This window comes from Leucoraja erinacea, chromosome 1 (assembly GCF_028641065.1).
Source record: "Leucoraja erinacea ecotype New England chromosome 1, Leri_hhj_1, whole genome shotgun sequence".
Lineage (NCBI taxonomy): Eukaryota > Metazoa > Chordata > Chondrichthyes > Rajiformes > Rajidae > Leucoraja > Leucoraja erinaceus.
In genome coordinates this window covers 48834915-48857330 of record NC_073377.1, presented here as the reverse complement: position 1 = coordinate 48857330, position 22416 = coordinate 48834915, and the positions used below count along the sequence as shown (strand labels likewise).

Here is a 22416-nt window from a genome sequence, read left to right as displayed (position 1 = left end):
TTCAGATCGAGCCCTTTCTTTTCAAGCCGAGTAAACGTCTGTCCATTCCCTCCGCTGATGCTGCCTGTTCCGCTGAGTTACTCCAGCGCTGTGTGAGTTCTTCCAACACTTTGTGTGGGTTTTATGATCTTGATTCCAGCATCTGCAGTTTCTTGTCTCTACATAAACTAGGCCTCAGCAACACTGAGTGTACTGACCGGGAGATTATGTTGCTGCTGCCAAAACAACAGTTGGCAATGTATGCACGGTTGGCAATGTATTGCGTGGGAAGCGAGGTCTCCAGGGAAACAGACGCAACGTGCTGGAGTAACTCAACATGTCAGGCAGTATCTGTGGAGAACATGGACAGGTGACGTTTTGGGTGAAAGAAGGGTCTAAAGTTTGAAGAATGGTCCCGACCCGAAACGTCACCTATCCAAGTTCCCCGGTGATGACTAATCTTCAACATTTCACTTCTGGCATTCAGGCCAAACCCACAATAGACTCAAGAGTCACTACGGTGAACTCACGGGCCACTACGTTCTTACAACGAGTTTCAATGTTTCAAATTTTAACTTCAAGAGTAAATTTGACTCGTGGAAATCTTTAAACATGTTTAAAGTTTTTCATGAGTTAACAAGTTTCCCGGGTACCTGCCGTTAGCGCCACGAGTCGCTAAGTTGCGTCCACGAGTTCCACATATTTAAAAAACACTGGACATCATGCTGGACAGACATAATATACGACAGGACAAGTGGCTTGAAAGTGTCCTGTCCTGTATTATGTTGTCCAGCATGATGTCCAGTGTTTTTTAAATCTGTGGTACAGATCTGCAGTAATTGACTCATTCTAACAGTAACGGCCCCATAGTAGAAGCATCCACGTCGCGGGGCTGGAAACTGGAAGAATCCCTAGCTGATTACCACAGGGCGCACGGCTGAAGCTTCCGATGCCTCGCGTGTGTGTGTGTGAGTGTGTGCATGCGCACGCGGCCGCCAAGAAATTGTGTCCCGCCTGTCCCCCAGTCCCCTCCATGTGTTGACCGCGGTTTCCGTCTCTGATAGTGTGGGTGGGGAAGAGCTGGGGTAACATGGTTTTTTTTTAGGGGGAAGGGGAAGACCCAGTGGAACAACCAGTGAGGTTCCCTGTGTAAGGGGGGGGGGGGGGGGGGGGGGGGGACCCAGCACAGTTAGACCCCGTGATGTCAGAGTCTGCAGCGTGGAGAATTTAGGCCCGGTGCTGAGCCTGGGACTCAGGTAGGGTGATGGCTGCGGCCTGCTGGAGAGTGGTGCAGTGGCGAGGGTCGGGAAAGTCTCAGCCTTATATCCTTGTTCAGTGGAACTGTGGCTAAAAAGAAGTAGCACATGTGTTTTGCCTTTTGAGAATTCAGCATGTTCCAAAGCAACTCTACCTTTTTTCTTCAAATAGCACCATTGGTATTTATATGCCTATGTGTGGAGCTAAACTGAGCCAGAGTTTAATACCTCATGTGAACGGCGATATCACACCAATGCAGCGCTCATTTGTATTACACTGGACCTGTTGATGTCGATTACTGACCCTGGGTTTATGTGGAAGTGAATGAGAAAGATTACATGGACACAGAGAACTGCAGATGCTAGGTAAATATGACACAAATTACAGGAGCAACTGAGCAGGTCAGGCAGCTTCTCTGGAGTGCATGGATAGGTGATGTTTTGGGTCGAGACCCTTCATCTGACTCATAGATGATATGAAATGCATTGCATCAGAACTGAAACTGATCCTGTCAACATGGACAGGATTTCTAGGAGCAGTTGCAGGTCAGTTGTGGTCAGAAATAGGAAATCTGATGACATTGCATCTCATCATTGGTATTGGTCCAGTCAACGTCCCTCCCCTTTCATTCTAACTAACACACATACTCATAGATGATATGAAGTGCATTGCATTAGAACTGAAACTGATCTTGTCAACATGGACAGGTTCATTCTAACTAACACACATTAGATCACAGCTGATCCATACACCTTATGGATCATGGATTTTGATGAGTGCTCTCTACAATCTTTTGACTTTTATGGACAAAAAGCTGCCAGTTTAGTAATGCCATTTCAATTGGACTCTTTTCTTTTGAAATTAAGCCACAATAAAGTGGTTTATTGAGTCGATGGTTTCTCAAATTTAATGCTAGTTTTCGGCATCATTTATTATACATTCACGCAGGCTTGAATAAATATGTCCCGTGTGCCATCAGGTTATTGGAACGGAATTTTAAGCAACATGTAGCATCTGACACATGGTACTCTCATCAGTGAGATTGCAGTCTTGACCTCCTCTGAACCTAATTAGAGACCTTTGAACTATCTTTAATGTTCTTTATCGGATTTTATCTTGCACTAAATGTTGCACCCTTTAGCTGTGCACTCTGGACGGCTTGATTATGATCATGCATTGTCTTTTCTTTGACTGGATAGCATGCGAACAAAAGCTTTTTACCTTCCCTCAGTACAAGTGACAACTAAACTAAAGACCAACCCTTTGTGAAACCCCTAACATTTGATTATATGTTCTGGTTTACTCTGCCACATGGTTTACAGCAAAGATCTTATAGCGGAGCAAGGTAGACCACTCTTCGAAAAACGCGTAGTATGACGTGTGTGATTGTCGACGCTATTTTTTGAGGCATTTTATTGGGCTGTCATGGCGTCCTCATCTAAATCTTCATCTCACTGCTCTGCTATCAATTGTTCTAATCGTAAATCTAAACGACCCGACCTGTCATTCTTTAGGTTCCCCAATAAAAAACAAACGTAAGAAAATATTATTATTATTTTCAGTCAATATTCTGTCGTGAAAAGGTTATTTTCTTTTCCCCCATCAACGGCCATTGGGAAACTGGGTTTGTCGGTACATTGGAAAGTTAGTAGACTTATTTTTAATAGATCTTTACTTACCACAATAATAAAGACAGTTTTAACACTTCTGTACATTTTGGGTTTTGTTCTTGTAAGGGATTGGTCTCCAAAATATGGCCCGCTTGACACATTAGGCCGACCAGGAGATTTTTCGAACTCAGATTCATGTCCGGGAAGGAAGGCGACGGCTGCTACCCGTTATGTCCCTCGAATTGCCGAGACATCACAAGCCCGCCGTGAAGAAGGGTGCAATCAAAGATTATAGAACTCTGCTCTATCATCTTTGGGTGCAATGGTGGGCCGGGGGGTTCGGCGGCGGTGGCAATCAAAGATACTAGAGGAGCCCTGCTCTATAACCCTTGGTCGGAATGGGACGGCTGCGCGTTATAATGTGCTATCGTTCCACTCTCCCTCTCCCCCTTCTCCCTGTCCCCCTTCTCCCTCGCCCCCCCTTCTCCCTCTCCCCCCTCTTCTCTCAGTCTCTCTCTCCCCTCTCTTCCCTCGATCTCTCTCTCCCTCTCTTCTCTCTCCCTCTCTTCTCTCGATCTCCCTCCCTTCCCTCTCTCCCTCCCTTCCCTCTCTCCCTCCCTTACCTCTTCGTGAGAGTTGGCAGCTCTGCTATGCCTTGGGTCCAAATGAGCATTAAAAGAAAATACCTAATGGTCTTTGTAAGAAGATTTTAATAAGCTCTTCTACATTTAAGGTAAATTGACATTTTAGAGGCAAAAAGCATCTTCAATATACAGGTCTCTCCACACAACTGAAAACAATTGCATTTAAGTGATATATCATCCATTGTTCAGGCATGTAGTTATGATCATTTTATTTCTTGTTAGTTAATCCTAAATGATAGCTCCTGTAATTTCAGATGTCAACAGTGGGTCCAGAATACTTGTCGCCAAGATCTACTGCACCGAACTGCAGAGTATTTGTCAAATAACTGCCGTCTTATTTACATTGTGTGAAATTGTGATTTGTTAACTGCACAAAACTAATGCAAATGGTGATATATTTATTATTGTATCTACGTTGGACATTTTGCTCTTTGGTGAAGCAGGGGTGGGGCTATCATTGTGTTACATACGTTAAATTGTACATCACTTTCACTGGTTAGCTGATTTTTATTTTATTTTTTTTTTTTTTTTTATTAGCAGTACAGTAAATCACATTAATACATTGCATATATCTTATTACATTATGTTGTACCACTTCATTTTTTGAGCTTTAAAAAAGATAGAAATAAAAGAAGTAAGGAAAGTAAGCAAGAATCGTGAAGGTGCAGGAAAGTGTTGGGAGAAGAGAACCCCTTAGGGAAGGAATTAGAGAAGGAAGCAAAGAAAAGAAATAAGACCCTAGAAAGAGAAGAAAAAAAAGAAGAAAGGAAAATCAATCGCTCTATTGTAACACAAAACTCCGCAAAAAAGGATATACCAACCGTGTTTTTATTAAAAAATTATTTTATACCCCCCATTACCAGGTCCTGGTAGCCTTTATGTTTTAACTTATTATTGCACCTTATGCTTGTAATAGTTCCATAAATGCAGACCACGTCTTTTGGAAGTGATCTGCTTTGCCTGCTAGGAGGAGTCTCATCTCTTCCAAGTGTAGTGTTTTGAACATGATTGAAATCCACATTTTTGTTGTTGGTATTGGAGCATTTTTCCAAAATTTAAGTATAAGCTTTTTTCCCATTATTAGCCCATAATTAAGTAAGTTCTTTTGAAACATATTTAATTCTGGGTTACCTTCCGATATTCCAAAAATGATCCATTCTACTTTGGGTAGTAGTTTTGTTTTAAATAATTTTGTAAAGATTTCAAATATTTTGTTCCAGAATTTTTGAATTTTTATACAGAAAACAAAAGAGTGCGCTATGTTAGCTTCTTGTGACTGACATTTATCACAAATGGGTGAGACATTGGGGAAAAGTTTATTTATTTTAGTTTTTGAATAATATAGTCTATGTAATGTTTTATATTGGATTAGAGTATGTCGTACATTGATCGAGCATTTATGCACATATAGTAAGTGTTTATCCCAGCTCTCTTTTGAAATTTTTATAGCTAGATCCTGTTCCCAGTCTCTTCTAATATTATCTGTTGTAGGTATTTCTATATTCAATATAAAATTATATAAGTATGATATTAGATTTGCTGATTCAGCCTTTATCTTCATGGCTTCATCTAATAAGTCTGGGGGCATATTATAATAGTCTTTTGTATATTTTTTCAGATAGTCACGGATTTGAAGATATTTAAAATATTGATTATTTTTCAAGTTATATTTCAGTTGTAATTGTTGAAATGGTAATAATTTCCCTAATTCATACAAGTCTCCGAGCATTTTGATTCCCGTTCTTTCCCATTGTGTAAATGATTTATCTATAATTGAGGGTTTAAATGAAGGGTTATTGGCTATTGGCATTAGCAGAGATAGATTTCTTAATTTTAGATTCTGTTTTATTTGTTTCCAAGTTCTAATTGTACTATGTATCATTGGATTTTTATTATAATTTTTGTTATTCAGATTCATTGGTGAGAGGAGAGTCGCTCCTGTATTACACAGAGAGCAGTCCTCTCTCTCCATTATAATCCAATCCACCTGCTGGGCAGAGTTGTCCAGCAGGTGAGACATATTTTTAATATTTACCACCCAATTATAGTACACAAAGTTAGGGAGCGCTAGACCACCCATCTCTTTTGGTTTACTAAGGTGTGCTCTTTTTATTCTGTGGGATTTATAATCCCATATAAAGTTTGTGATGTCTGAGTCTAATTTTTTGGTTAGCTGATATGCTGAACACTGCAATCCTGTATAACTCACACACAGAATAATGTGAATTGTGTAAATCTTATCATGCATGTCGGAAATAAAATGTTAACCATGTTAATGGATCTCTATTATGAAATATTTAAAATTGAGTGTGTTAGCGCAATATCGGTTCCAGCCGTCAGTGATCGGTTCCAGCCGTCAGTGACTGCACTGCCAGCCCACCAGTTGTAAGTGACTGAACTGCCTGCCCACCAGCCGTAAGTGTATACGTATGTATGTATGTGTGTATATATGTATGTGTGTATATATGTATGTGTATATATATGTGTGTATAAATATATATATGCATATATTTATTATTACTATATAATTATATATATAATTGCCTTTATGGTTTATGTATATCATCTTACAAGACAAATAAATTAATAGTGATTATTTAAATCAGTTGCTTCTGATCCATGAGCATAAACTTTATTATCTCTAACTTGCCCGTTACACACAGACACACATTCATATAAATATATAAAATATATATACTTTAAATTTAATTCTGTGCAGTGTGTGCTAAAGCAATACAAGGGAAACTGCACAATACAATGCAAGGGAAACTACGCAAAGGAGGGGGCTGTTCCCTCTATAATTATTAGAGGAGCTCTATAATCTTTGCTTTGGATTACAGCGGGTGGCATACCGGATGTCGTGTTCTGTATTAAGAAATGGCAGCCGTGATGTTCTGTCACGTATTACACGTCAGTCCATTGGATTTCGGAGGAGTGGTCTATCTTGCTCCGCTATAAGATCTTTGGTTTACAGTGAATACAGATTAGAACATTCACAAATCCAACCTATCACCAGGATGCAACTAGCATAAATTAACCACTCCCCACTGAGTTTATTATAAATTACGCAAGAACGTTTGGCATCATTTAGTGTGTGATTGCACAAGGAGAAAGATGAAACTACTGTACAATCTGCATGTTTTGCTAATTGTCATCTATCTAAGTCCAGCCTGTAAGTAACAAAATAAGAAATATTTAACATTGTATTCATGTTATCATTTATTTCAATAAAGGTGTTACTTGTAAGTGGTGATGTTCCCATGTTTCTGCTGCACTTGCTTCCTAGGTGGTCCAAGTTGCAGCTTAGGAGTGCTGATAAAGGAACAGGTATTGCTCATTTCTAACTGCATTTGAGAAGATGGTAGTGAGACACTTGTTTGAGGTGTTGAAAACATTTGTTGGTTATTTCTACAGTGCAGAAATATGTGGATTTAGACCTTGTGAAGAAGTAAGGATGGCAACATATTTGCAAATCCAGGATGGTGTGTGATTTGGAATGAAAATGTAATACTGCTCTTGCTGCATTCATCCTCTTTGCTGGTAGGAGATCAGAATTTTAAGATCTGCTGTTGGAAATAAACGGACTTTGCAAAAGTTACAATCTGCAGGCACAACGTGTCACTGGTGGAGGGAGTGTATGTCTGGGGGGTTGGATCGCCTCTGGATCAAGTCTGTTCTTTTCCTGGAAGGTGCCATGATCTTTGACTGTTGTTGGAACATTTGTGCTCCAATCAAGTTGAGAGCCTGATAACCCGTTCCCGACTTGTAGATGGCAGAAAGGAACTGGGAGATTGTGAACTGTGAGGAGGATACTATGAGAATGTAGGGTGACTTGGACAAGTTGGGTGAGTGGATAAATGTGAGGTTATCCACTTTGGTAGCAAAAACAGGAGGGCAGATTATTATCTAAATGGAGTCAAGTTGGGAAAAGAGGAAGTACAATGGGATCTGGGGCTCCTTGTTCAACAGTTAATGAAAGCATGCAGGTACAGCAGGCAGTGAAGAGAGCGAATGACATGTTGGCCTTTATAACAAGAGGAGTTGAGTATAGTAGCAAAGACGTCCTTCTGCAGCTGTACAGGGCCCTAGTGAGACCACAACTGGAGTATTGTGTGCAGTTTTGGACACCTAATTTGAGGAAGAACATTCTTGCTATTGAGGGAGTGCAGCATAAGTTTACAAGGTTATTTCTCGGGATGGCGGGACTGTCATATGCTCAGATAATGGAGCGGCTGGGCTTGCAAACTCTGGAATTTAGAAGGTTAAGAGGGGATCTTATTGTAACATATAAGATTATAAAGGGTTTGGACACGCCAGAGGCAGGAAACATATTCCGATGTCCAGAAACAGAGGCCACAGTTTAAGAATAAGAGATAAGCCATTCAGAACGGAGACGAGAAAACACTTTTTCTCACAGAGGCCGGTTCTCTAATACTTTCAAGAGACAGCAAGATAGGGCTCTTAAAGATGGTGGAGTCAGAGGATATGGGGAGAAGACAGGAACGGGGTACTGATTAGGAATGATTAGTCATGATCACATTGAATGGTGGTGCTGGCTCGAAGGGCCAAATGGCCCACTCCTACACCTATTGTCTATTTTCTATTAAGTTTGAGCTTTTGTAGAGTAAGATTTTTACTGAACTGTGCAACAAAGAAATTTCATCGCACCTAGCTACATGTGAAAATAAAGGACAGTTGGACCATTAGTCTAATGTTCAGCCTCTGAGTCTTACCCTTATAACCATAATATTTACAATTTGGTTTCTGGTTCTGCCACTGAATTTCAAAGAGAAACCGTAACGTTCCGTCTTCACAGACTTGGTCATTGTCAAGCGCTAGTGTGGTGAAATGCCATTTGTCACTTGTCAGTCCAAAGCTGTGTGCTATAAAATTCTTTATGAGTACGAGTACAGACTATGTCATTGCATGATTAAGGGAAATTCAACTCCACCTTTCTTAATCATCAGTGGACATTGTAATGAAATTTCACTTCAACTCTTTTGGAAAATTCTACTTATATTATTGGTTACATAACATATCGTTCAATTAATCTTGTAAAGATCTATTCAGAATAATTCATCGATCATTTTATCCATAATCTTGTTAGGGGTGGACAATAAATGCTGGCCTTGTCAGTTATCTTCAGAGCCTGCATATGAAAATGTTCAATATCAATATATTTTATTTGTTCCAGATCATGGAGATGAAATTATTGGTGGTCATGACGCTGTTCCTCATTCAAGACCCTATATGGCATCCCTCCAAAAGTTTGATGGGCAGGAAAGGCAATATAAACATGATTGTGGAGGGGTTTTGATCAACCGTAAATGGGTTCTAACTGCAGCTCATTGTGAAACGTAAGCTCTACTGTGTATGAATTAAAATTTACTTTAATTTGTGATCAGTTCCTAATTCTAGCCTGTGTGGAATTATCACGTTCCACTGTTTGGTCATGTCTTCATTAATATGTAGATCACCAGGTTAATGCATTTTTTGTGTTAGAAATACTCAATTTGAATGGTCACTTATGCGATACCTATTTCAGACCCATGATTTCAGTACTTTAAGGGCATTACTTACAAGCAATTTGTTTTGATGGGTACATTAATGACTTTTAATTCAGAGCAAAGTCTTGGCTTATCATTGGGTATGGATCACCCCTTGGAAGTTGCACATTGTTAACTACTGAATATGGTGTGGTGTATATATATATATGTGTATATTTCTTATATTTCCACAAATTTAAATATTTAATGGTTGGCTTCCTGATGAATTTCAGAAAATTGCTTTTTTTTTAAAAAGTGTAATGTGTATTTTTGCTTGGCAGCGAAGTAGGCACCATTGGTGGAAAACGGAAGCTTCGAGTGGTTCTTGGCGCACATTCTCTTTCGCGATACGAGTCGAGTAAACAAATATTTCATATCAAGAGACAGATTCCCCATCCAGAATTCAGTCGTATTACTACGGAAAATGACATCAAGCTGCTGGAAGTATGAATTTTCTTTCTAATCTGTATACAGTGCTCTGAACCCTTAATTTGTTCATTAGCAATGTTTAATTTCACAAAAGAATATGTCTTCGATGTCTTGGGGAATGATTTTTCAGATTACTTACGGTGATATCTAGGATGCCGTTTGGCCCAGGGGAAACCAGACTTAACCTTGTCCTCCTCCTTTCGGCATGTCAGGAAGTTTTTCAGCAAGGATCATTAGAATGATCATTTGATGGGTTTTTTTTTCCACTACTTTTAGTCTGCCATAACCTGACCAGCTGTAGAATGTAGCACATAGAACAGCATTGCACAGGAACAGGCCGTTTGGTGCCGGAAATGGTACCTACTTAAACTAAACCATTTTAACTGCACATGCTCCATCTCCCTCCAGTCCCTGCATAACCATGAGTCTGTCTAAAAACACCACTATCATACCTGCATCCACCACCACCCCTTGCACTGTGTTTCAGGCGCCCACCACTTTCTGTGTAAAATAAACTTGTATTAATCGCAGATGAGATCAGATGTCTCTGTGTGAGTGTGGAGTCTTCTTGGTCTAATGGTGCACTGAACTGATGAGGAAATGTTCCTTTTATAGTCAAGGAAATTTAACATTTAGAATAAAAGTATTGATCGGATAGAAGTTCCTCAAGGAAATTTCTGCACCAACATATCCTGACCTTCAATTGAAATCAAGAAATGTTCTGAATTGCATATCCTTATTCTTATCTCTATTGCAAGAAAACACCTCCAGTTTCCAGCTGCAGGAGTGTTCCATAGAGCTTGGATCAACTTTGCAATATTAATCTCTAGAATATTCAATTTTTTGCCAACAATCAATCTGCGTTCAGCCTCAGCTGTATCCCAGCAGGAATATGAGCAAGCCACCCCGAGAAGAAAGGAACATATTGTATCACTCACATGTTTTACTCTGCCTTATTGTACAGTTCACTGAAGGCATTGGAAAGAAAAATTATACAAACCAGCCAGCCATGTTTGTTTGAATTTGGCTTTATTCAATTAATGGAAAATAACTTTTTTTTCCCAGGTGAATTAATTTAAAACAAGACCCATAATATCAGTAACTCAGCAGCTCAAAATGCAAACAAAATGGCGGCAAACAAAATGGTGGCAAACAAAATGCTATTTGAGGAAACAACCTAAAGAAAAGCAAAGTGACACATAGCAAGATTATAAGTATATTTAAGATCATCAGGCCTTTAGGTCATAACTGATAGGTGCAAAATTAGGCCATTCGGCCCGTTAAATTTACTCCGCCATTCAATCATGGCTGATCTATCTCTCCCTCCTAACCCCAATCTCCTTCCTTCTCCCCATGACTCCCGACACCCGCTCTAATCAAGAATCTATCTATCTCTGCCTTAAAAATATTCATTGATTTGACTCCACAGCCTGTCATAGAAAATAAATGACATGACAACAGTGCAACTAAATTAATTGTTGACTGCTTTAACATTCTATCTGTGATATGTTCCACATTAATGACATTTAATCCATATTATTTCTTAATCATCATTAAATAAGCATCCAAAAAGTGTTGAAAGATTTGGATTCCCAACTTTATATTTCCATCAATTACTTTGTTCATTTTCAGTCTGATATGGTATTTTTAGAGTAAAACAGCCATAGCTAAGTTTGACTAATTAGAGTTTACTTGTTAACAAAGAAAGATTTAGATAGTGAAGAACCTTGAAGGGATGGCACAATAGTGCAGCTGGGAGAGCTGCTGTTCACAGGCCTGGTTCATATTCTGACCTCAGGTACTGTCTTTGTGGAGTTTGCAGGTTTTCCTTGGGACCATGTGGGTTTCATCCAGATAGTTTAGTTGATATTTTAATTTAATTGAGTTTAGTTTCGAGCTACAGCGTAGAAACAGGCCCTTTGGGCCCACTGAGTCTGCACCGACCAGCGATTCCCGCACATTAATACTACACTACACATAATAGGGACAATTTTACATTTACACCAAGCCAATTAACCTACAAATCTGTATGTCTTTAGAGTGCGGGAGGAAGCCGAAGATCCCGATCCCCAAAAACCCATGCAGGTCATGGGGAGAATGTAAAAATTCCGTACAGACAAGCACCCATAGTCACGATCGAACCCGGGTCTCTGACGCTGTAGGGCAGCAGCTCTACCATTACGCCACCTTGTCGCCAACCCGTTACTTCATTTTCCCCCATTTCCCAAAGATGTGTGCATTTGTAGGTTAATTGGCCTCTGTAAATTGCCCCGAGTGAGTCGGGAGTGGCTGCGTAAGTGAGTTAAACTAGCGTGAGTGGGTGATCGATGTGGACTTAGTGAGCTGAAGAGCATTTCCATGCTGAATCTTTCACTCTCTTACTCACTCACTCACTCGATCAATCAATCACTCCATCAATTGATCGATCGATCATCCGCGACAGTAGCGTAGGGCTTTATGAACATCAGCCGCAACAATATTTTCATGTAACATGAATGTTAATTGACATTACATTTTATGGTCAAATTCTCTTGTCTCTTTGATCATCTGAAAAAGTAAAAGAAACATTTCATTCTGCAAAGGTCAAAACCTCAGCAAATGAAGTACTTACTGTAAATAGGGAAACTAACAAACCTCTTTTGAATAGAGCAATAGTTTAAGATATTTTTCATTCTTTGAACAATAAGAATACATTATTATTGTATCACAGCTGGAGAATAATGCAATGATCACCAATGATGTGGATGTGCTCAAACTACCTGGAGGAATGGTTGATGATCTGAAGGCTGGAACTTCCTGCTTCGTGGCAGGATGGGGAAAAACAAGTGAAGAATTTACATCTGACACACTTCAAGAGGTGACAATAGAAGTAATAGATCGTAAAACATGCAACAGCGAGGACTATTACAATCACAATCCTGAAGTAACCCAGAACATGATCTGTGCTGGTGACAGTGAAGGCAGAGGAGATTCTTGTGCGGTGAGTGTGCTGTGTAGCATTGTTATCAGTAAAATGACCATAAAGCTATCAGCGTGTGTGCAAAAGCCCAAATGGTTCACTGGTGCCTTCTATAGATTGAAACATTCCATCTGTCCTCACACTGGTCTTAGCCTGGCATTATTGTAGCTTGTTTTTGTAAATGTTTTATTTAAATAGCTAAACATTACTATCCTCTCAAGGAAATTGTTCCACGTAAAGACTCTTTGTGAATTTGATTAGGCACATATGCTCCATGATGTAAAATCACCATCTCCTCAAACCAGCTGGGCACGAGTAATAAATATAGCATTGTGATGTGTTTTCAGACTGAAAGTTGGTGAAATGTTATTTTATCTGACTCTACTGAATTGTCATCTTTATTGTTTTCTATTCCAGGGTGATTCAGGTGGCCCTTTGCTTTGCAATGGAAAGTACGTCGGGATTGTGTCCTTTGGCAAAGGATGTGCAGATCCCAAAAAGCCTGGAGTTTACACTTTTGTTTCTAAATACCTTTGTTGGATTTGGAAAACCATTGCCATGCAGGCTTACAATATGACCAATGAAGGGCTGTATTGAGTCATCAGCGTGCTACTTCACTTTGCTTTACTAACTATGATGCTCAATCAATTGGCTTAGATAACCAGCATGCTTCCATCTATATCTGAGTATAATGTGTAACATTGTACCACAAAATGCAATAAAAACTAGAATTGTGAAATCCCTTGTTCTCTGAAGTAAGATTTATGGGTTGTGAAAACAAACTGAATGAATGAATTAATAGTTTATTGTCACATGTTACAAGCCACAGTGAATTTTTTTACTTGTATACCAGAGGTATGCAAATAGTTGCCACATAAAGGTGCTGCCAAACTTACAAAGTGTCCCACGCCAGGTCCTCCTTTGCTCTCCCCCCTCCCCCTCATTCCAGGTCTGCCTATGTTCACCCAGGAAACTTTACAATGCCCAATTCCAATCCCAGTTGTGGATTGCACACGCTACAGGGAAGAGAATGAGAAATAAATGAACGTTGGATGACAATATGACTGGGGAATCAGATGGGAGGACACAAGGAGTTAATACATGGAGTATATTAGAATTACCTTGTAGGTCGCTGAGGAGCAGCAACCAGACCAGCGAGTGAGTGGATTGGCTGAAGGAAGCCTTTCTCCGAGGTGAGTATACTTTGGGAGTTTTAAAAAGAGCGCCAAGAGTCAGCCCGGGGTAATTACTTTGAACGTCGCAGAGAAGCAGCAGCCAGACCAGCGAATGAGTGGATTGGCTGTGACATCCTAATTAGTTGTGTGGATATCAATCAATCAATCAATGAATCAATCAGATTTATTCATCACATACACAATAAAGTGCAGTTAAATGAATTTGCCAGCAGCGGTACAATCAAAAAGAACACAAAATACCCAATAAAATTTAACACAACATCCACAGCTGCATTCTTCACTGTGGCGAAAGGCACAAAGTACAGTCCTAATTAGTTGTGTGGATAGTTGACTTGATTAGATAAAATTAAGTTCAGGTCCAGGGGAGTGGCCTGCTGAGGGGAAGTTCCTTGTTGTGTTAAAGTGTGAGTCTTTGGCTCAAGATTTTTCGGCGAAGAGGCTGAGGCAAGGAGGCTACACTTGAATCCACTGAAGTAATGGCAGACAAGTTGTTACAGTGTCTCCCTTGCTGGATGTGGGAAGTCAGGGACACTGATGGTGCCTCTGACAACTACTTCTGCGGAAATTGTGTCCAGGTGCAGCTCCTGAAGGACCGTGTTAGGGGACTGGAGCAGCAGCTGGATGACCTCAGGACCATCCGGGAAACCGAGAGTTTCCTGGACAAAACCTACAGTGAGGTTGTCACACCGAGGATACAAGTAGAGCACTGGTGGGAGACTATGATGAAGAGAAGTAATCATGGAATGAGGAGCCACCGGTGGCTATATCAATTGAAAACATGTTCACCCTCTTGGGAGCTGTTGGAGTGGCAGCCACGGCTGGACCCCAAACCTGGTGCTGGGCTCAACTGGGAAGAATGATGCCAGACAGAGCCGTAATGGTGGGGGAATCGATAGTCAGAAATGCGAGGCAGGAGATTCTGCGGCAGCAGGCGTGACTCCAGGATGGTGTGTTGCCTCCCAGGTGCCAGGGTCCAGGGTGACCTGTACAAAAGGGACGTGAGGAAGAAAGGTTTGTTTAAACTGCATGTATTTTAATGCAAGGGGCCTGACGGGTAAGGCAGATGAGCTTAGGGCATGGATTGGTCTGAGCGACTGGGACGTTGTAGCCATGACTGAAACCCGGTTAAGGGAGGGGCAGGACTGGCAGCTCAATGTGGAAGGGGGGGGGGGGTTGCATTGTTGGTTAAGGAGGATGTCATGGCAGTGATCAGATATCACATTACGGAATGGTTCGTCTAGTGTGGCTGTATGGGTGGAGCTGAGAAATAAGAATGGGATGATCACCTTGTTGGGTATGTACTACAGACCCCCGAATAGTCAACGGGAATTAGAAAAACAAATATGCCAGGAGATTGCAGACAGCTGCAGGTCAAATAAGGTTATTGTTGTAGGTGATTTTACTTTCCCAATATAGATTGGGGAAATCACAGTGTGAAAGTTTAAATGGGGTTTAATTCCTCAAAAGTGTTCAGGAGAGGTTTTTGAGCCAACTGAGGTAAGGCCAACTTTGAGGGTTTGAGAAAAGGTTTTGCTCAAGTTGACTGGTGCTGGTTATTTGAGGGGAAAGGAACATCGGCCAAGTGGGATGTTTTTAAATGTGCTGACGAATGCTCAGGATATGTACGTTATCCCCATTAGAGTGAAGGGCAAAGCAGCAAACATAAGGAAGCTTGGCTGATGAGGGAAATTGAGGCGTTGGTCAAAAACAACCAGGATGCATGGGGCAGGTGTAGGCAGCTGGGATCAAGTGCAGCCCTGGATGAGTTTTGGGGACAAAAGGGCCTGTCCCACCAGCATGCGATAGCATGCGTCTAGTGCGACCAAACGTAGTCGCTTGAGGCGTATGACCTCACGGGGCTGGTCCCACTTCGATCGGCGGAGGTGTATGGGGTTGTGCGGGGCTGGTCCCGACATCACGCGGGGCTCCAAAAATCTTGCACTATCCGAAAATCCCGCGCGACAATGGCCTGTTGGCCTGCAGCTGCATTGGGGCCGTACGCAGCGCCTCGACGGGCGTACGCAGCTGCTCGACGTCGTACGCAGCGTCTTGACGCCGTATGCCTAGCGCGTGACGTTGCGCGATGACGTCTCTGCCCTGCGTGCCGTTGCGTGATGACGTCACTGCCTGACGCCGTGCAATGATAGCTGGTGGGTAGCATTAAGGACAATCGCAAAAGATTTTTTAAATACATAAGGGGGAAAAGGGTAACTAGAGAGAAAGTGCGACCTCTCAGGAATCAAAGCGGTCACCTCTGTGTGGAGCCACAGGAGATCGGCAAGGTCCTCAATGAGTATTTCTCCTCTGTATTTACCGAGGAGAAAGATAGTAGGACGGAGGGACTTGGGGCAGTCAATGGAAGTGTCTTGAGTGCAGTCAGTGTTACCGTCGAAGAAGACTGAGGGTACTGTCATGTATGAAGGTAGACAAATCTCCAGGGCCTGATCTGATATATCCGAGGATATTGCGGGCAACTAGAGAGGGAATAAATCTCGTGAACCTACACTGCACTGCTTCAATCATTTTTTTTGATGGGGTATGCGTGGGTGTGTGGGGGGGGGGGGGGAAACTTTTAAAATCTTTCCCCTGCACGGAGAACCCGACCTTTTCCCTGTCGGGTCTCCGTTTTCATTGGGGCTGCAACGTGGAGCGGCCTCTAGCAGGAACGACCTTGGGCTCCAGTCGCGGAGCTGCAGACCTACTCACCATCGTAGAGCTGGCCGAGTTCGGAGCGGGTGGAGCGGTGGTGGCGCGCTGCTGCGACCCGAACCCGGGGATTCGGATGCTTACCGCAGGTCCGGTGGACAGTGACACCGGGAACCCGCGGGTCCCTGCTGGGAGACCGCTTTTCGGGGCTTCCGCAACGGCGACTTCACCCGCCCAAGTCGCGGGGTCGAGGAGTGCCTGGAGCGGAGCCTTGCATCACCGCCCGGCGCGGCTTCAACGTCTGTGGGACTATGCTAGCACCCGCCGGGGGCTCCAACAACAAGACCCGGAGCAGTGCCTTGCATCACCCGGCGCGGCATTAAAGGCCGCGGGACAATTGCCATCGCCCGCCGGATGCTTTGAATCTGACATCGGGAGGGGAATGGGGAGTGCAGGGGAGAGAGAAGCTTTTTTGCCTTCCATCACAGCGAGGAGGAGATGCGCTGTGATGGATGTCTGTGTAAATTGTGTTGTGTCTTGGGGCTTTTTTTCTTGTGTGTATGACTGCAGAAACAACATTTCATTTGAGCCTCTATGAGGTTCAAGTGACAAATAAATTGTATTGTGTATTGTGTATACAGGCATTTGGATGGGCAAGCGCTGATTAGGGATAATCAGCATGGTTTTGTACGTGGAAAGTTGTGTCTCACTAATTGGATTGATTTTTTTGAAGACGTGAATCAAAAAGGTCGATGAGGGCAGAGCTGTAGATGGGACATCTAACAAGTAAACGGTAGGCCTCTGGGTAGTGTTGTGGAGCAGAGTGATCTAGGAGTACAGGTGCATGATTCCTTGAAGGTCGAGTCGCAGGTAGATAAGGTGGTCAGTCAGAGTATTAAGTAAAGAAGCTGGGAGATCAAGTTGCAGTTGTATAAGACGTTGGTGAGACTGCATTTAGAATATAATGTTCAATTCTGGGCACCATGTTGTAGGAAAGATCTTGTCAAGCTTGAAGGGGTTCTTGAAAGGGTTATAAATCTTAAAACATGGAGCTACATAGTCATATTTACATATCTGTGGCTAACAAATTTGACATTATTGTGACCAGGTGGATGAATAATGGAATCTTGAAATAGATCATAGGATTAATAACTCAGCATCCCATGAGACAACTGGATATACAGTTACTGTACAAGTTGTGCATAGAGATAAACAAAAGGATGTGCATTGTTACTTTAGTTTAGGTTAAAGATACAGCAAGGAAACAGGCCCTTCAGCCCATCAAGTCCGTGCCGAGAAGCGATCCTTGTACACTAGCTCTATCCTACACACACGAGGGACAATTTATAGTTTTACCAAGCCAATTTACCAACAAACATGTATGTCTTTGGAGTGTGGGAGTAAACCGAAGCACTTGGAAAAAACCCACGCAGGTCACGGGGCGAACGTACAGACTCCATACAGACAGCACCCGTCGTCAGGATCAAACCCAGCGCTGTGAGGTAGCACTCTACCACTGAGCCAACGTGCCACCCTGGGATCTGCTAGAACATGAACCTCTGCTAGAACATGAACCAGTACAGCATAGAAACCACCTCTTTGGGCCATAATATCTGCGCCAAACATGATGCCAAATTAAACTAATCTCCTCCACCTAATTGTGATCTATATCCCTCCAATCCCTGTATTTCCATCTACCAATCTAAAGCCTTTTTATATACTATCGCATCTGGTCCACCACCACCCCTGGCAGTGTGCTCCAGACATCCACTACACTCTGTGTTACAAAATAGCCCATTTAAACTTTGCTCCTCTCACCTTAAAGCTATGCCCTCTAGTCCTTGACATTTCCACCCTGGGATAAAGGTTCTGACTGTCAATGGATCAATGGTTCAATGGTTATTTATTATTAAGTTCACCAACGTAAGTGAAATTCTTTTTATGCATTTAGTTGTATGTCAAATTGTACCTAGTGTGTGTAGGGTAGTGTTAATGTGCAGAGATTGCTGGTCGGTGCAGACTCGGTGGGCTGAAGTGCCTAATTCCACGCTGTATCTCTAAACTAAACTAAACTAAACTTCTGTGTTTAAGAAGGAACTGCATATGCTGGAAAATCGAAGGTACACAAAAAAACTGGAGAAACTCAGCGGGTGCAGCAGCATCTATGGAGCGAAGGAAATAGGCAACGGTTAAGGCCAGAAACCCGGAATGCTTTCGTCCCGAAATCTTCAGGGTTTTCGGCCCGAAACGTTGTCTATTTCTTTCGCTGCATAGATGCTGCTGCACCCGCTGAGTTTCTCCAGCTTTTTTGCGTACCCTAAACTAAACTTCTATCATGTTTAACCGCAGCTTCCAATGCTCTAGAGAAAACAATCTAAGTTTGGCTGACCTCTCGTTATGGTTTAGTTTAGTTTATTGTCATGTACAGTGAAAAGCTTTTGTTGCGTGCTAGCCGGTCAGTGGGAAGGCTATTCATGATTACAATCGAGCCATCCACAGTTTACAGATACATCATACAGGAGATAACATTTAGTGCAAGATAAAACCCCGTAAATCCGATTAAAGATAGTCAAAAGGTTTCCAGTGAGGGATATACAGTTCAGGACTGCTTTCTAGTTGTTTTTAAGATGATTCAGTTGCCTGCTCAGTGGAAGATATAGCTAAGGGCCAGATAGGCTGCATCCCAGAGTACTTAAGGAAGTAGCTCCAGAAATAGTGGATGCATTAGTAATAATCTTTCAAAACTCTTTAGATTCTGGAGTAGTTCCTGAAGATTGGCGGGTAGCAAACGTAACCCCACTTTTTAAGAAGGGAGGGAGAGAGAAAATGGGGAATTACAGACCAGTTAGTCTAACATCGGTAGTGGGGAAACTGCTAGAGTCAGTTATTAAAGATGGGATAGCAGCACATTTGGAAAGTGGTGAAATCATTGGACAAAGTCAGCATGGATTTACGAAAGGTAAATCATGTCTGACGAATCTTATAGAATTTTTCGAGGATGTAACTAGTAGCGTGGATAGGGGAGAATCAGTGGATGTGGTGTATCTGGACTTCCAGAAGGCTTTCGACAAGGTCCCACATAAGAGATTAGTATACAAACTTAAAGCACAAGGCATTGGGGGTTCAGTATTGATGTGGATAGAGAACTGGCTGGCAAACAGGAAGCAAAGAGTAGGAGTAAACGGGTCCTTTTCACAATGGCCGGCAGTGACTAGTGGGGTACCCCAAGGCTCAGTACTGGGACCCCAGCTATTTACAATATATATTAATGATCTGGATGAGGGAATTGAAGGCAATATCTCCAAGTTTGCGGATGACACTAAGCTGGGGGGCAGTGTTAGCTGTGAGGAGGATGCTAGGAGACTGCAGGGTGACTTGGATAGGCTGGGTGAGTGGGCAAATGTTTGGCAGATGCAGTATAATGTGGATAAATGTGAGGTTATCCATTTTGGTGGCAAAAACAGGAAAGCAGACTATTATCTAAATGGTGGCCGATTGGGAAAGGGGGAGATGCAGCGAGACCTGGGTGTCATGGTACACCAGTCATTGAAGGTAGGCATGCAGGTGCAGCAGGCAGTAAAGAAAACGAATGGTATGTTAGCTTTCATTGCAAAAGGATTTGAGTATAGGAGCAGAGAGGTTCTACTGCAGTTGTACAGGGTCTTGGTGAGACCACACCTGGAGTATTGCGTACAGTTTTGGTCTCCAAATCTGAGGAAGGACATTATTGCCATAGAGGGAGTGCAGAGACGGTTCACCAGACTGATTCCTGGGATGTCAGGACTGTCTTTCTTAAAATTCTTAAGGGGTTGGACAGGCTAGATGCAGGAAGATTGTTCCCGATGTTAGGGAAGTCCAGGACAAGGGGTCACAGCTTAAGGATAAAGGGGAAATCCTTTAAAACCGAGATGAGAAGAACTTTTTTCACACGCAGAGTGGTGAATCTCTGGAACTCTCTGCCACAGAGGTTAGTTGAGGCCACTTCATTGGCTATATTTAAGAGGGAGTTAGATGTGGCCCTTGTGGCTAAGGGGATCAGGGGGTATGGAGAGAAGGCAGGTACGGGATACTGAGTTGGATGATCAGCCATGATCATATTGAATGGCGGTGCAGGCTCGAAGGGCCGAATGGCCTACTCCTGCACCTAATTTCTATGTTTCTATGTTTCTATGTTTCTAATATCTTCAAATCCAGGCAGCATTCTGGTAAACCTCTTCTACACTAAAAATTCCAAATGCGGCCGAACCAAAGTCCTATAAAGCTTCAAGATTACTTCCTAACTATATACTCACGACTCTTATGGAGTTGAAACGTATATTTCCTTTTCTAATGCCCGTAGCATTGGTGATAATTTTCCAATGCTCTATAGACTCAGGATCAGTTCCTGTGGATTGGAGGGTAGTTAATGTTATCCCACTTTTGTAAGAAAGGTGGGAGAGAGAAAACAGGGAATTATAGACCAGTTAGCCTGACATCGGTGGTGGGGATGATGCTGGAGTCAATTATAAAAGATGAAATAGCCACACATTTGGATAGCAGTAACAGAATCGGTCCGAGTCAGCATGGATTTACGAAGGGGAAATCATACTTGACTAATCTTCTGGAATTTTTTGAAGATGTAACTAGGAAAATGGACAAGGGGGAGAGCCAGTGGACCGCAGCTATTTGCAATATACATCAATGATTTGGATGAAGGGATTCAAAGGATCATTAGCAAATTTGCACATGACACAAAGCTGGGTGGCAGTGTGAGCTGTGAGGAGAATGCTATGCGTATGCAGGGTGACTTCGACAGGTTGGGGGAGTGGGCAGATGCTTGGCAGATGACTTTAATGCAGATGAATTTGAGGTTATCCACTTTGGTAGCAAAAACAGGAAGGCAGATTACTATCTAAATGGCGTCAAGTTGGGAAAAGGGGAAGTACAACAGGATCTGGGGGTCCTTGTTCATCAGTCTATGAAACTAAGCATGCAGGTACAGCTGGCAGTGAAGAAAGCGAATGGCATGTTGGCTCTTAAAAATTGCGGAGTCAGGGGATATGGGCAGAAGGCAGGAACGGGGTAGTGATTGGGGATGTTCAGCCATGATCACATTAAATGGCTCAAAGGGCCGAATGGCCTACTCCTGGAACTATTGTCTATTGTCTAATGAGGTCATGTGGCATTTAATTGAGGTGCTTTTGACCAACTTTGCTGCCTATGAATTTTAATTATGTGGTAATCGTTAATGATTACAACACCTGAAGGGAAGGCTTCATACATCTGTGTTTGTGTCTAAAACCTTTGGAAATGCTAATCATTTGAAACTTTGGAGTAAAAATAAATGAGAACATTTCATATTTGAAAGTATATTTGAAAGTCTACCATCCGGCAGAGGTCACCAGGCCTTCTTCGCAGCACCTCCAGACTTAGGAACAGCTTCATCGCGAGAGCTATAGCTGCCTTGAACCGGTCCTGCTGAGTGCCCCCCACCCCCATGAACTGTCTCCCTCGGATGGTCACGTGGAGTAACAAAAAACCCGTGTTACTAGAAAATGACAATTATAGAAAAGAACGGGTCAGGCAACACAGGAAAGAAGAAAAAATGAAAAGCCATAAAATGCATAAAATGAAAATGCACATCGACCCGGCACAGACCTATTTGCACTTTATACTGCTTTAACTATTTTTTTAATCTTGTTTCTCTGGGTGTCTAAATTTTTAGCTAATTAAGTTATTACATCGGATGGAAGTTGCATTCTGTAGATGGTTTATACATGCAACCTATAATGTAGCTACCTCAACACCACTAACCACGCCTTAGTTATCTCAGTATAATTGTGATATCTTCCCCTTGCTCCTCCCTTGGTTCCAGTGCGCCTGAAGACTAGATGCAGTCAGTACTGGGACATGCCTTATATGTGCCTTTATTAAATACTCAGTAAAGTTACAGTGTCAGACTTAACTTCTTTACATGGTGTCAGCAAGTTAAACGCTCGTCTCCTGTTAATCGGGGTTTTATTTGCTCCTAGTTTTACTAGTGTTTAATTCCCTCCTCGCCATGGCATTCTTATGCCGCAAGCCCTCGACCCTTGTCTTTGACGCTGACATTGCGGAGCGATGGGCTACTTTCGTGATGGACAACCACTTCATCAACATTGTGCACCGAAA

At 42.3% G+C, this 22416-nt stretch overlaps 1 protein-coding gene across 1 annotated transcript; it reads left to right on the top strand.

The window, feature by feature from the left end:
* The first annotated feature begins 5964 nt into the window (after nucleotides 1-5964).
* LOC129696378 (granzyme K-like) lies at nucleotides 5965-13159 on the top strand. The gene is made up of 5 exons (XM_055634235.1): nucleotides 5965-6662; nucleotides 8685-8847; nucleotides 9318-9480; nucleotides 12176-12445; nucleotides 12842-13159. The coding sequence occupies exons 1-5, from the start codon at nucleotides 6605-6607 to the stop codon at nucleotides 13019-13021; spliced, it is 834 nt and encodes a 277-aa protein (XP_055490210.1). The 5' UTR covers nucleotides 5965-6604; the 3' UTR covers nucleotides 13022-13159.
* Nucleotides 13160-22416: the final 9257 nt, after the last annotated feature.

Excerpts from the sequence above, each read along its gene's own strand:
- LOC129696378 (XM_055634235.1), top strand. The coding sequence starts at position 6,605 with ATGAAACTACTGTACAATCTGCATGTTTTGCTAATTGTCATCTATCTA. Across the intron at positions 8,848-9,317 it reads ACTGCAGCTCATTGTGAAAC|CGAAGTAGGCACCATTGGTG; the intron begins GTAAGCTCTACT and ends TTTGCTTGGCAG. Across the intron at positions 9,481-12,175 it reads ATGACATCAAGCTGCTGGAA|CTGGAGAATAATGCAATGAT; the intron begins GTATGAATTTTC and ends ATTGTATCACAG.